Source organism: Camarhynchus parvulus, chromosome 7 (genome assembly GCF_901933205.1).
Source record: "Camarhynchus parvulus chromosome 7, STF_HiC, whole genome shotgun sequence".
NCBI classification, from domain to species: Eukaryota; Metazoa; Chordata; class Aves; order Passeriformes; family Thraupidae; genus Camarhynchus; species Camarhynchus parvulus.
In genome coordinates this window covers 28,666,144-28,680,219 of record NC_044577.1, presented here as the reverse complement: position 1 = coordinate 28,680,219, position 14,076 = coordinate 28,666,144, and the positions used below count along the sequence as shown (strand labels likewise).

Genomic DNA, 14,076 nt, shown 5'->3' with positions numbered 1-14,076 from the left:
CAGAAGGATTGTGGTGATTTGTCAACTGATTATCTGTGGGGTTTTTGTGGGAGTTTCGTTTTAAGCCAGCACACTTTTTCAAAGTTGGAAAAAAACTGCGCACAAAGGCTTTTATCACACTTGTGACTGGAGAAAAATGAGACACATGTTGTGATAGCAGCTGGTGTGTTTGCATAGGCAAAGCCATCTATAACTAAATGTTTTAGTAGCTTTCTGCCCTGTTGCTCTTGGTATATGCTAAGGCTGACTCTGCACGGTTAACACCAGTTTTAATGAGCCACTGCTTTGTAAATTCACACCTTTGAATGCTATGGAGCCAAGCCCTTAAAAGTTCCAAAGATCATGTACTATGAACTTGGATGAATAGACGTTCCTTAAGTATTGCATAAAATCTTAAAAGCAGTTCCTGGAAGGGATTGCAGGTAGCAGTACTGAAAAAAACCCAGTCAGATACTGATTAGGAATTAAAAAATTGGAGTGGAAAAGCTACCTAGTGCCATAGTAGTTAAATGCATGTTTCTTTAAAAGTTTTTTAAAGAAATTCTGTTGCTGCTCTGCTAAATCAATCTGTCCTTACATTTACCTTCACTACCAGAACACACAATGATTGCTGGGCAGTGCTTGTTGTTCCTCCCCAGAAAGGGGAGATGTGTAGGAGCTTGCTTTCATCCCTGATTCAAAATCAGGTAATATTTTGTTTCTGTGAGTGTAGAGAGGAAAGTGCTGCTTGATGGCTGGTGTGCTTTGCTCCTGTACCTCATGTGGGCAGATTCTGTGATTTAGGTGTGTGGAGTTCTGTGTGAAGGAGAAAAGGAGCTTGGGAGGAGAGCAAGGGGAACAATGACAACAGGACAGGACAGCTGCAATTTGAACACAGAATGAAGGTGAAAATCCTGCTGGCTTTTCTTCCCTGCTTGCAAAGTAAATGCTGAGATGGTGATAATCAGTGTGCTGTCAGTGCAGACAATAAATGAAGATCCTTTATGGTTTGAGCCAAAATGAGGGGAATATAGGTCTTCTCTGTTAAAGTACTGCACCTCTGATTGCAGAGAGTGAAAAAAATCTTGATCCCCACAGACAGTAGATCCTATTCCAGGCTGTGCAGAGCAGAGCTTAATTACTTCTCACACAGAGTGCATGTGGGTGATGCCTTAGGATTTCAGCTTTCATATTTTTCGTATATTTGTAATCCTGCAATTCCCCTCTCACCCCCATCCCTATCAACTAGGCATGAAAGTGTTTGATATTTACTGCAACAAGTGTCTTGTTCAAATTCATCTTTGCCTTCCTTTTTAAAGTCACTTTGATATTCTTTTGCTTGTTAATTAAGTGCCACGTATTTTTGTGAGTAGATTCATCATGCATTTAATGACTCTGTAGTAGTAGTTCTCATAGTCAAGAGAAAAAAGTACAGTTGATTTTACATATATCTGTTACCTTGTAGTTTTATTATTGTCCCAAAACCATTTGAGCTCCTCTGTGTGCACAGCTGAACAGGTATCACACAACACTTCTACCACCTGATAAGTGACTGTTTTCTTTGACAGATGATGTCTCAGGCTGAGGGCCAGCAGAGAGACTTGATCAGGAGCATAGAATGCCTTCCTGCCTCCGGTCACCTTACATCCTTGGATCAAGACCTATTAATGCTCAAAGCAACTTCCATGGCAACCATGAACTGCTTAAATGACTGTTTCCATATTCTCCAGTTACAGCATGCTTCTCAACAAAAGGGCTCCTTACCAGCAGGTGGGTATAGGTGCTCACAGAGAGCAGAACTCTGGTTCAAATACAGCAAATATAAATCCCTTCCTTGCAAAAATGTTTGTTCCACTAACACATGGACAAAGGAAACTGCTGACTGGTTTCTTGTGAATTTTTCCAAACCCCAGATTATGTTGGGTGGAACTCTGTGCATGTTGAATATATATTTTTAATCATTTATTCAATCAGGAAGTCTGTGGCAGCAGCTGCATAAATGTAACATCTAATTGTTGTACAACGTTTCACAACAGAATAAACTACATAAGGCACCCCAACAGGAAGGCTGTCTTTGGGATATAATTGTAATAGTGGAGGGGGAATTTGATGGCATTGCAGATTCTGGGACATAAGAGTGTCCACTACATCTCTGCCAAATGTCATGCTTTTTTAATTCTTTTTTTGCACACTGAATACCTGTTATTAGTATTTACATGTGTGTAGCTTCCATTTCTAGTTAAGCATTAAAATACAAAACTCTAAATTTGCACTGATTGTTACTAATACTGTTTAAATCTCAGTATTCTTGTTTTGAGTTACTACCTTAGTCTAAACCATGGTCTAAGGACAAGTGTTGTATTCTATTCTGAGGCCAAAATGGACGTATAAGTAAATGAAAACTGTTTAAAGGTTGGGGAAAATAGAAAATCTCTTCTAATAAACAACTGACTACCCCAACAAACAAACAACCCCCCCCCAAAGCCTACTGCTCATGGGTGTGGAATATGTGCATTCACAGGCAGCAGATAAATGTGTTGCCATGTCTGTGCAATTGATCACTTCCATACAAGTAAGAGCTTAGTGGAATTGTTCTACCTGATTCATGTGCTGTGTATGGAATTGAATGTGGTTGTTTGTAAATTCTTCTGCATCTTATTGTGCCTTTTTTCATGTGTTTACTTTGTGGCTTTTTGTGAGGTTTGTAGGATATTCAAATGCTTCTCTTGCACAACAGATCAGTAGATATAATAAGTGTTTAACAAAGGACACACATAAATTGTCTCTCCCCTTATCTGTCCCATATTCCTCTGATATTTGTGGTGCCTGCTTTGCTTCAGCATATTATTTCTGAGCTGTAATTAATTTAGCTTCCAAGATGAAAAAATGTTACACAAAAGTATTAAAACTATATAAAAAGTGTTTGTGATTCTGAAATCACCAGAGGCATTAAAAGAGAATATGTGAATAGATTGATTTAAATTTTTTGCTGTATTTCAGTTCAAAATTTCATTTTAAACCCAAAAAACTGGATGACAACTCTTGAGATATTTGTCTGAACTCTGAAGTTATGCTGAAAGAACTCTTCCTGTTCTATGTGGAATTTTTCACTGTTGATGGATAACTGTGGGAGATGCACATCAGAAGTATTTTTGTTTTGGCATTTTCACATATGTACTACCTAAGGTGATTTTTTTGACTTGTATCTGGGTACATAAGTAGGGTCCAATGAGCACCACTGTAATAACTTAAGAAGATAGTTTTGGTTTGGATTTTTTTTGACAAGTGATGTAGGTTTTTAATTTTTTAAACCATGCAGGGACAAGCTTTAACTCACTGGCTGCTATTCAGCTGGTATCTGCCTGTTATGGCTGAATCTAAAAATACTGTTTGAATATGTCCAAATCTTGAAGATTTTCAGTGATATCCTGGGGAGATGGATGGAGAAGAGAGGATCAGCAGATTGGATGATGCATTACTGGGGCCAGAGTTAAAAAGAGACCATTAAAAGAATGCATGTGTCTTTCTGCAGCCTGCCATCTCCCCCCTGCTGTGGCCTTTCTCAAGACACTGTAATACATTTGTTCCTTTCAAGGATTGCCAAGAACTTGTTAAAATTATATATTTTTAAATCCATTTAGCTTAGATTTCTCATCTTGACTAAGGAGGGATTTTTCTGGTTCAACTGGTGGAACCAGGCTTAAAAACCAAGGACTAGAAATACTGTAAGAGTGCTGGTTTATTATAGATTATTAGATGACAAAAAAACCCCAACAAACAAACAAAAAAGAAAGCAATCAGAAGACTGAAAATACTGCCCCAACACATCAAAGTACGTTCTGAATCACAAACGAAAAGATGAACAAGAAAGTTCCACCTATTAGCTTTTGTGCAACAGCAATTTGCAACTCTTGAAGAAAAATGTAGGAAGTGAAAATTCAAGAGGTCTGCACTGTGCCAGAGAGGAAGTGCTGACAACTGTTTGAAAAGAAATTGATGAAGACTGTAGGGGAGGAGGATGTCACAAGTAAGGGGAATGGCTTGTGCCTATGCAAAACAGCTGAGAGCAGATTTGTATATGCTGTTCCAGTGGAAGAGAAGTCTTAAGGTGGTATCTTGTCCATTCACAAGGATTAAGACACAGGTAGTAGCTCAAATCTTTCAGAAATACCCTTTTAACAGCAAAAAAATAAGCAGAAAATGTAATAAATGAGGTTATTTTAGGTGTAGCTGATAGAAAATATTAAAGGGAGGCTGCTGGGTAAATTGAAGCTAATACAAAGGCAGAGTGTGGATGAAATGCAGCCTAGAACATGCAGTTAGAGATTAGCATGTTGAAAGTTACAGCTTAGAAAGCAGATATCATGGAGAGGTTTTTAAGACAAGTAAAACCTTTTTGAAAAGGTGGGATAACAGCATTCTGAGCATCTTATTTTTGACTTCTTTGAAACTTCTCTTTAAATAGCTTTAATTTAGTGTGGTCAGGAATTCTTGTTTCTTGTGATGTAGTGGATTAATGAGTAATGGATGATGAAAATAAGCTGCCTGGCTGTGGAAAAGTTGTCTTGTCTCAAACAGCAAAGCTGGACTTTTTTCCTGTATTTTCCTGGTGGAAATGATGCTGTTTATCTGAATTAAGCTTACTCTGCCTGTTTTGGTTGAGGATGTGACCTAGTTGCAGGTAACGGGGGTCTGGAAATAAAGGATTGTGTATCATATGGGAAGAGACAACAGACACCTTAGTATAGGTGTTTTAGTATAGCACAGGGAACTGCTATCTGGTGGTAGAAATTCAGGTTTCCTGGTAATTTCTGTGTTTGCAACCCAGCCAAGATGGTTTGTCAGTTTGTGTATTCTTCAGTAAAAACTTATTGGAATCACCTGTACATTTATTGCCCTTTGAAAAAGAATGGAACATTTGTATTATTAATGAGGAACCTGACCCATTCTGATAAATTAACTGGGAGTAACTAGAGATGCTGGAATCATCAAGTGGGTAATAGCTTTCCAAGCCCTGCAGGTTTGGTTTTTTTTCTTTTTTTTTGACAGCTATTATTTATTCAACAGTGTGTGCCTGCCTTCTCTGCAGCTGAGAAAAGACAAGCACCCTCTGCAGAGAAAACAGTGGCAACAAAACTTCTGCTTTGGGTCTTTTTAGTCTATAACAGAGCTGGGTTTTAGAAGCTGATAAGTGGAAAGCTGTTTTTAATTTTGTTACCAGCTAAAGAGAAGTGTAAGGGCTGCTTAACGTTCCCATGATACTGGGCTCCTCCTGTAGTGTCTGATTACACCTTTCATGACACCAACTAGTTTCTCCAGTCCAAGTTGCATGTATTACAGCTCGCCAATCCCAGTGTTTGTGCTAATGATCACTGAAGGTGGTGTCTCATTGCACCACCTTTGTTTAGTGGCTGCTGGAGGCATTGGCTGCAGGAGGAGTTGGCTGCTTTTGGCTTATTCCACAACAAATAGTTCTTTTGTTGGAAACTGCTGTTTACTGACCTTGCAGAGAATGAGCAAGCTTCAGCGCAAACTTTCCTTTGCTTCAGGAACGACAATCAGTTGGTTGGAACCGAAGATCTCCCTGGCAAACCACTTCAAAAATGGAGCAGCTCAGAATTTCCCAGCAGAGATAAACAAGCCAGCATCTGTCAGAGAAGAGCAGTCCATTGCAGAGCCCTGCCAGCTAACAAGGGTAAGGTAATGTGACATCCCATTTCTGCGGGGAATTATTTGGAGGAATACCTGTAAATGTTTCAATCATATTATGTGGAAGTGATTTAATGACAGTCATTCTCATACTTAGGGTTAGTTGTGTAGGAGGAGGAGTGAGGACAGTTGCAGTAAGTGAAACTCTCTACCTTGTTTATTCAACAAATTTTTGCTGCTTTATGTAACTTGTTGTCAAGTGCAGGGAGCCAATTGGGGTGGTAATGCAAGGCAGTGAAATAGGGTTTTTGCACTTCATTATTTACTTGTTTTAGATAAAATGCAAGGGAATACTGCCTAAATAAAATTCGTGACACTCTCAAAATAGACCCAAGAAGAACTGCCTAAGCAGACAAAAGACAGAATTGCTGGTCTTCAGCTATTACATTTCCCTTTCTTTTCTAGGTCTTGTTGCATCTGTTTTTCTTAATCTGAGCAACTCATAATTTGACTGCAGGGTGGCTTAATGCATTTGAAATACAGTTACAATCTGTATCATTTTCAGCTGCAGTCTGTATCATTATAACTGACAAAATGGATTTGAATTGCAAAACAGTGAAGTAAAAAACCAGTAGGGATTATGAAGAAGAGCATGTTTTCCTAACTAAGCTAGAAAATCATAATTACATCCTCTTTATGCTAGTTGGTTTCACACAGTTGTTTGGCTGAGACTGTGTAACTGTGAAAAGATAATGTGCTGTTTTATATCTCTGCAATACTGTCTTAAAGCAAAATTGAAATGGAAAGGATTTTTTTTCAATTGCTATAGTTTATAGATTTTTAAAAGGGGCAGAGCAGTTTCTATTAAGTTAAAAAAAGAAAAGATGAAACAAAACTAGGAGCTTTCAACTAAATCACTTAATTCCTTCCTTTCAGTAATTAAGGCAGTCACAGTTTGAGTACTTAATGTATCTGAGGTATGACAGGTGTTATCACTCCCTGTAGGTATTTTCAACTCCCTTATTTCTGAGAGCAGAACAGCATAGCATTCTTGGAAAGGAGTTACCTGTGTGATACTGCACTTGTCATCAGGATTTGAGCCCTGTGTGAGGGCTTGGCCCCCTGGTTTTGGTGGTTGAGTGTTGATAAATCTGCCTTGAGCCGGGGCAGCTGCTCCAGGACAAAGGCTTTGCTTAGGCAAGGCAAATTGCTGCCTTCCTATGGCATTCAGTGCCTCTCCCCTCTGCATTTGCCTCCCTCCAGCTGTTTGTCCCAGGAGGATGTAGCTCAGAGCCCTAGCAGTGCCAGCATCCCTCCTGCCTGAAATGTTTGGCTTTCTGCTTGCACTGTGGTGGTTGTTAAAACAGTGCAGATATAATTTCTAATCTGCCTGCTTTAGTTAACACAGACCAGGGCACCTGCAGTGTGTGTGTATGCCTGGGCTTTTGTTATTTTAGGTAACTCCAAGTTACTTTTTTCTTTCACTGTTACATATTTGCCCTCACTGCAACATGATAATGCTTGTGAAGCCCAGCTTGTAGATACCGGGCATGATGGTAATCAAGGGACTCAGAACTACGGTCTGATGCAGCCCTTGGAGTAGTGTGGGCAACACTGGCAAGGCTGAAGTAGTGTGGAGGTGGAGGGGGTTACTGAGGTGGTTGGAATTGCTGCTAGGTTTTGGTTTGCTGTTTCTGTGTATGTGTTTCATGCTTGACATTCTGTGAACTCACAAAACTTACAGGAATTTCTTTTAAGCTTTTTTCTTTTTTTCCTTGACCCATATGAGAGAGGGTGAGAAATCTGAGCCTGAATCCTCCAGATGGAATCTGCATTGAGTTATCTTCATATCCATTCAAATTCTTCAGCTGTTTGTCTTGGGTGTAGATTCCATTGTGTAGCTCTTTGCAGGGGTTTATTTAGTCTTTTTTTGTACACAGGCATTTAAATACAATATGAAGTCCTTTTTGAATACTCTCTGGCCAGTTACATCTTTGAGCAAAGTTTATGGCTCTTATTCCAGGAACCTGAAGAAATAAATCCAGATGAGGAACTGGAGGATATCTGTGATGATAAAGAAGATGACCTAGGAGCAGTGGAAGAGCAGCGCAGCGTGATCTTGCATCTTTTGTCTCAGCTGAAACTTGGCATGGACTTAACAAGAGTAAGTAACTCAAGTGTGAGAATTTGCTGCAGTAAAAGTGAGGTATCATTTAAAACTCAACTCCTGTATTGAACAGTATTGAGTTTAATATGAAACTGTGGCCAGTAGCAGCATCAGGTCCCAAATCTGATGTCCAGATTGAGGCAGGTTTAGGTGGAATGTGCTGACTCTATCTTTTTTTATTACCTTCTCCTTGTGTTTTCTACTGTGCTTCTGTTGCCTTTCTTGTAATGGCCTGTCTTCTTTCCAGTGTTTGAACCTCAGTCTTTTCATGCTGTTTTCTTCAGCCTTCTCATCTTTTTCTTTCTGCTTTCTTTCCATGATCTCTTTTCTATCTTGATGCTGCTTTTTCACACAACATGTATAACCCTACACCTGTGTCCATGCTGCTTCTGAAAAGAAGTTTTTTTCCTTTATTTATCTTCGGATGCCTGTTTAAGCCTCTTTCCTGTTCTCATTTCTGTGTTTGCTTGCAAGCAGGCAAGAACAGTTACGCTGGAGGGAATTGGATTTAACACTTGAGTGCAGATCTCAAAAGCAAGCAGCTTGGAAAAATTAACACTCAGGTGCTGTTAGACAACTTGGGCAGCAAATCTGGGAAAATCAGGCTGCTCCCAGCTTATGTTCAATTCATTCTTGTAAAGACTTCTTGCCATAAACACTAGGCACTTTGAAATAAAAAAAATGGATTTTACAGTAGCATGGAATGAGGAAAACACTTTATTTCAGAATTATGGATTATTGGTTTTTTTTTAAACCTATGTTTTTTGAGCACTAGCTACATAACCCCTAGAAACACTTGTATTGTGCAGCTTATATTTCATAACTTGGGAGGGAAAATGAAAAGAGAATTTGAACAGGCCCTGCTGTCTGTGGGTCAGACATAAACCCCTGCTGCTTAACGAGGCTCTGATGAAGTCACTCTATCACTTACATGAAGATTGGATTTAGGGTATCTTTTGCTCTTAGTTGAAATTAATTGTCGAGCCTGTTTCCCAGTTGTGACTTTTGGCTGTGTAGGGAGAATAGTGTGTGTTTTAGAGGAGGCAAACACTGAAGTGGACAAACTTGACTTCAAAACTGGTAATGAAGTTGTTAGAATTGTACTTAACTCAGTATCAGGGATACTGAAGTGAAAAGCAACGTAATACTCAAGGTTAGTGTTGCAACAGCATGGCAAGTGTATTCAGTTTAACTTCAATGTCTATTAAGTCTTATGTCTGTGCTTTTTCTCTTTGAAAAAGAGATTTAAATAGATTTAAATCTGATTTCAATGGATTGTCTTGATCCCATGGTTGAGATACTCTGTGTAGCTGTTTACAACAGTTAGTTATGTCAGTTACATAAGTTTAGCTATGTGAGACTTGTTCCTACTGCAGAGAAGGAAAACACTGATGATATCCACAGCCTTTCACCCTAGGGAGTTGCCCTTGGCTCATGAAGGACAGGGTTGCTGGTTTGTGTTCAATGTAACTGTGAAGGTGTAAAGTACCTCTGCTCAGAGGCACAGGATCAACCCATCCTGTGCTGCTTCTCATGGATGCTTGTCTAGTTGCTGTGTGGAAGGAGATTCTGAAAGCTCTCAGAGCTGGCATAGCATCACAGATTTCCTCTCCATTAGACCATACCTTTCCTAAATTCTGCTCTGAACTGTCTTTGAGTTCCTTCATGCTTGTTTTCTCTTTCACAGGTATATGGGACGCATTATCTCTTTGCAGCTCTTTCATGTTCTTGTTTACCTGATGCTCAGTTCCTTTCAATCTCTTTAGTACTACTTGTACTTGCTGGGCTTTTTTCTCCTTGTAAATTGCTTTTCTGGAACTTCTGATCACTGTATTTGCTCACATCTTGCAAGAGGAACAAGAACGTGCACTCTGAAAGTGTGGTGTCCCAAGCAGGACAGCATCCTCCTGCCAAGGACTTCTCTTATAAAACACCTGTCTCTGTTTTTCCTTACTTGAGACCTTTGGCTTATGGCTTTTCTTTTATTTTCAGGTGGTTCTTCCCACATTCATTCTAGAGAAGCGCTCGTTGCTGGAGATGTATGCGGACTTCATGTCGCACCCCGATCTCTTTGTGGCCATCACGAACGGCAGCAGCCCCGAGGAGAGGATGATCCGCTTCGTGGAGTATTACCTCACCTCCTTCCACGAGGGCCGCAAGGGAGCCATCGCCAAGAAGCCCTACAACCCCATCATCGGGGAGACCTTCCACTGCTCCTGGAGGATGCCCAAGAGCAGCGTGGCCACCAATGCTGGCACCAACTCCTCTGCTCACTCCCCCTCAGAGCAAGTCGCTCTGCCCAAAGATGCGGAAGGGCAAGCGGAGCCGGACTGTTACACGGTGAAATTCGTGGCTGAGCAAGTGTCCCATCATCCCCCTGTCTCAGGGTTTTATGCTGAGTGTGTAGAGAGGAACATGTGTGTCAATGCCCACGTCTGGACAAAAAGTAAATTCCTAGGAATGTCAATAGGAGTCACAATGGTTGGCGAGGGTAAGTGTAAATTCTGTCCTTTGTTCATTTTGGAAGGTTCTTAAAATACAAATTTGTTAACAATGTTAGTACTGTTAAATAAAATTTTAACAATTTTGTTTGTTAAATATCAAATTTGATAGGAAATTTGATAGCAAATTTGATGTTATTTTCAAAAGATACAAGTTGTCACTGTAGAGAGCAAATTTTCATATGGGAGGAAAAAATAGAAAGGTTTATGCTTTGCCAAAAATCAGGATTATATTTGGAAATAAAATGCTGCCTTCTAAGCCAAAGGTCAGTTAGTGCAATGTAAACTGATACTTATGATTTGTAAATTAGTTTGCATCAGACATTTATTAGATAGAAATGTTGTTGCATTTCTGTGCATTGCACTTAATATTCCTGTGCACATTTTGATTTTCTTTAACTAGAAAAATTGGATTCTTTAGGGACAGAGAAAGGTAACTGCCTTCAAATTATAATTTTCCTTTAGTTATTAGTATTTACTAAACAAGATGAGACAGCCTCTCCCACTCTATGTGTATTTTGGCCAATACCTAGAGATTCCAGGCACTTGCATATAAATTACACTCTGGACAAGGGAATGACCAAGGGAATGCCAGGGTATGTGAAAGGCACATCTTTGGCTGTACAGGTAATTTCTGAAGTTGATATCTCTTGATCAAATCATAACTTTTTTCATAATTTCCCATGTTGTTTTTGCTGATGCCAGACACCCAGAGGTACTGCACTTCAGAGGTGTGGGCTGGGGCAGGCAGCAGTTAGATGTTGTCTGTTTTCTTGTAAGGGTAAAAGGGAAATCTTGTGCTTTTGATTTCTTTATAGGAATCAAACCTGCTAATCTTAAAACCCAAAGAAAAATTGTAGTATTTAATGAGATTCTTGGCATTTATTGCAAAGGTTGCTGTCAGGAAGGAATTGGGTTTATCTTGGCAGAGAGGTGCAGTAAGGAGAATTGTCTCTGCTTCCTGCCTTCAGATTGGGTAAGGTGTATTATAGAAAGGGAAAGCAGGAGTATGAGCCTTCCTCAGGATCTGCAGTTTGGGGAATTCTTTTGTTATTTCCTTTTGTCAGTGTAAGTCTTGCTGTGCTCCAGAGCCATCATAAGAGAGTGGCCAGCCCTTATATACACTACTGAAAAGTATGTGCATACCATGGCATTGTATTTTATGGAACAGTATTATTGAGATAAATGTCTTTTCCCAAAAGAGACCAAAATGCACATTACTCAAGTTAGTGCTTCCAGGAAAATGTTTGTATCTAGAATCTAATAAATGTCAGTCTTATGTGAGTTTTTTAATTTTCTTTTTTTGTATGAGGGGCTATGAGGAAAGGTAGCAGATGTAATATTGACTGTTTATTTCAACAACTTGTTTGGCCTTTTCTGAAATGGTACTGGTTTACAGATTCTTGTATTTCTTCACACAGGTGTCTTACATCTCCTGGAACACGGGGAAGAATACACCTTCTCTCTGCCCTGTGCATATGCCCGCTCAATTTTAACTGTTCCTTGGGTAGAGCTGGGAGGAAAAGTCAACATTAACTGTGCAAAAACTGGCTATTCTGCAAGCATTAACTTTCATACCAAGCCCTTCTACGGTGGCAAGTTGCATCGGTGAGAACATTTTGTTTGTTTGAAATGAGACTTATCTCGCTCTTGAAGAACTGAAGCTTTCATGTAATTCTGTTTCGCGTGGTGCTGTTTGAAAGTGACACATGGTTTGTTGCTTTTTCCATGGCTCACAATGTATCTTCCACTTTGCAATAGCTACTCTTGTGTCATAACAGATAACTTAGAGGATGTACTTTTACTTCAGTGATTTAATTTGGAAACTGTTTTGTTATTTGTCTCTCTGAAGTTAGTCACAGATACAGAGGCTTTTTAAAGAGAGATCTGTTCAAGGTACTGTAACTATTGAAAATTTGACATGGTGATGATTGGACATTGCCAAAAGAATCTCTTGATGGGAAGCAGCAGTGTTGTCATGGTTACTCAGAGCGCACAGGAGTTGCTATGGCAATGGTATGGATTTTTTTGTAGAGTGACCCTTGTTCTTAGGCCTTAGCTGGATGTTGGCTCCTTGGTCCTGTACCTCTTTAGCTGTATGAAATAGAGGATAATGATAATGGACAGCTAGACATGTATCAGCCATGCCAAGATTACACGTAAGTGCCAGCAGTTTTTTATCACAAGTGCAGGTTCAGGCAGATACTGTGGTCTGCAGTGCTGGCAGTGGTTGTGTGTCAGAGCAATACAGAGAGTTTAATGGAGCAGTTCAATATTGGACCTCAGCAGTGAGGGATATAACTTCATTTACTTTCAGCTGAGAAGAGGCAGTAATTTTGAGAATGATATTAAAATACTGGATGTCAGTATTGTCTTGTTACAGCACAATGCTTGGAAAAAATCAAGCTGTTATAGTTGTGAAGAAGTAACTGCAAAGTCTGACCAGGCTGATCTCTGACGTCCTGTGGATTCAGGCTTTCAGAGATCTCTTGGGAGGAGGACAGGGAGCCCACCATCTGCAAGAGCTTTGCTGAGGTGTGGAAGTCACAGGATGAAAAGCAGCACAAAATTGAGGCTGCTTGCTTGTCAGCTGCTCTTTCTGCTGTTTTCAGTAATTCTTAGTGCTTCTTAACTTCCACAGAGAAAAAAATATTGTAAAAGTGCTTTTTTTGCTAATGTGTTTTTCAACAAATCCTAAATTTTTGTAATGGAAACCTGTGTGAGCAGCATATACTTATCAGTCTGGGTTTTTTAAGATATTTCTCATGAGGTTAATTTAGGTTTGAGCTGCTGGACCATGGTATGACAGAAGTCTTAGCAGCTGCCTCCTGCTGTGAGCTGGTTGTGAGACTTCCTCCCTTGCCCTGGAGATTCCCTGCAGGTCTGCTTTGGCTGGTATCCAGCATCCCTGTGCTGGGAGGTCTGACCTGTGATGCTCATTTCATTGCTTGAGAGATAAATTTCTCTATTTTGATGCTACAACTGGGGAGGATGGGTAGGTGCAGGCACAGTGGGACGTGACCAGTGTGTGTGGAAGAAGGGAAGTGGCTCTTGTGTCCTGTGCTCCCATTTGCTCTGAGTGTGGGAGCACAGACGTGCTGCTTTCCACTCTCTGGGGTGCAGTTGTTCAAAGGACATCAGAGCAAGCTGATGGTGTGCAAATTAGCTGTCCTCAGCTGCACACAATGCAAGTGTGGAAGGAGATGTAGCCTGTGCTTTGTGTGAGCACTGATGAAATGCAGGAGGGCTGGAAAGTGGTGAGTTTTAGGGGGGTTATGTACAGGTAACTGCAGTTTAATTGGAGCTAGAGATAGTATCCTTTGTGAATCCTGCAGCACCTTACAAGTGAGAATGTCTCAAGACTGGTTTGCATAGGCACAGACCCTTTTATTTGTTTATAGGAGAAAAGTTCTGTTTGAGACTGGCATTTTGCTTGCCAAGCAATGCTCCGAAACTGGGTCAGGATGAAGTGGATGTCAGGAGGTCTTTGTATAGGTCTTGAAGATGGGAAGAAAAATATGCATCAGTGTGTGTAATTATGGTGGTACTTGAGCATTATGCAATACTTTGAATGAAGCACTGCATGTTAGAAAGACAGTTTCCTTATCTTGTTATTGGCAGAGGTTTCTGTGGAAGAGACAGGGGAACAAAAGGAGAATCAGTTCTCCTGATTCCTAGTTTCCTTCCTTGCTTCTGCCTTTGTGTGTCTGCTGCTTATGTGATCAACATGAAAATGAGACCACCTATGTAAGGAGAAGGTTGAAATATAAGGATGTGAGA

General features: G+C 40.1%; 1 protein-coding gene across 2 annotated transcripts in view; it reads left to right on the top strand.

Moving 5' to 3' along the window:
- Positions 1–14,076, top strand: part of OSBPL11 (oxysterol binding protein like 11) — a 38,270-nt gene that overhangs the window by 19,987 nt on the left and 4,207 nt on the right. For both annotated transcript variants that reach the window (XM_030951959.1, XM_030951960.1), the window contains exons 6-10: positions 1,548–1,749; positions 5,529–5,674; positions 7,652–7,792; positions 9,788–10,286; positions 11,718–11,904. In XM_030951959.1, the coding sequence (XP_030807819.1) occupies positions 1,548–1,749; positions 5,529–5,674; positions 7,652–7,792; positions 9,788–10,286; positions 11,718–11,904 (1,175 nt within the window). The remainder of the gene's footprint in view (positions 1–1,547; positions 1,750–5,528; positions 5,675–7,651; positions 7,793–9,787; positions 10,287–11,717; positions 11,905–14,076) is intronic.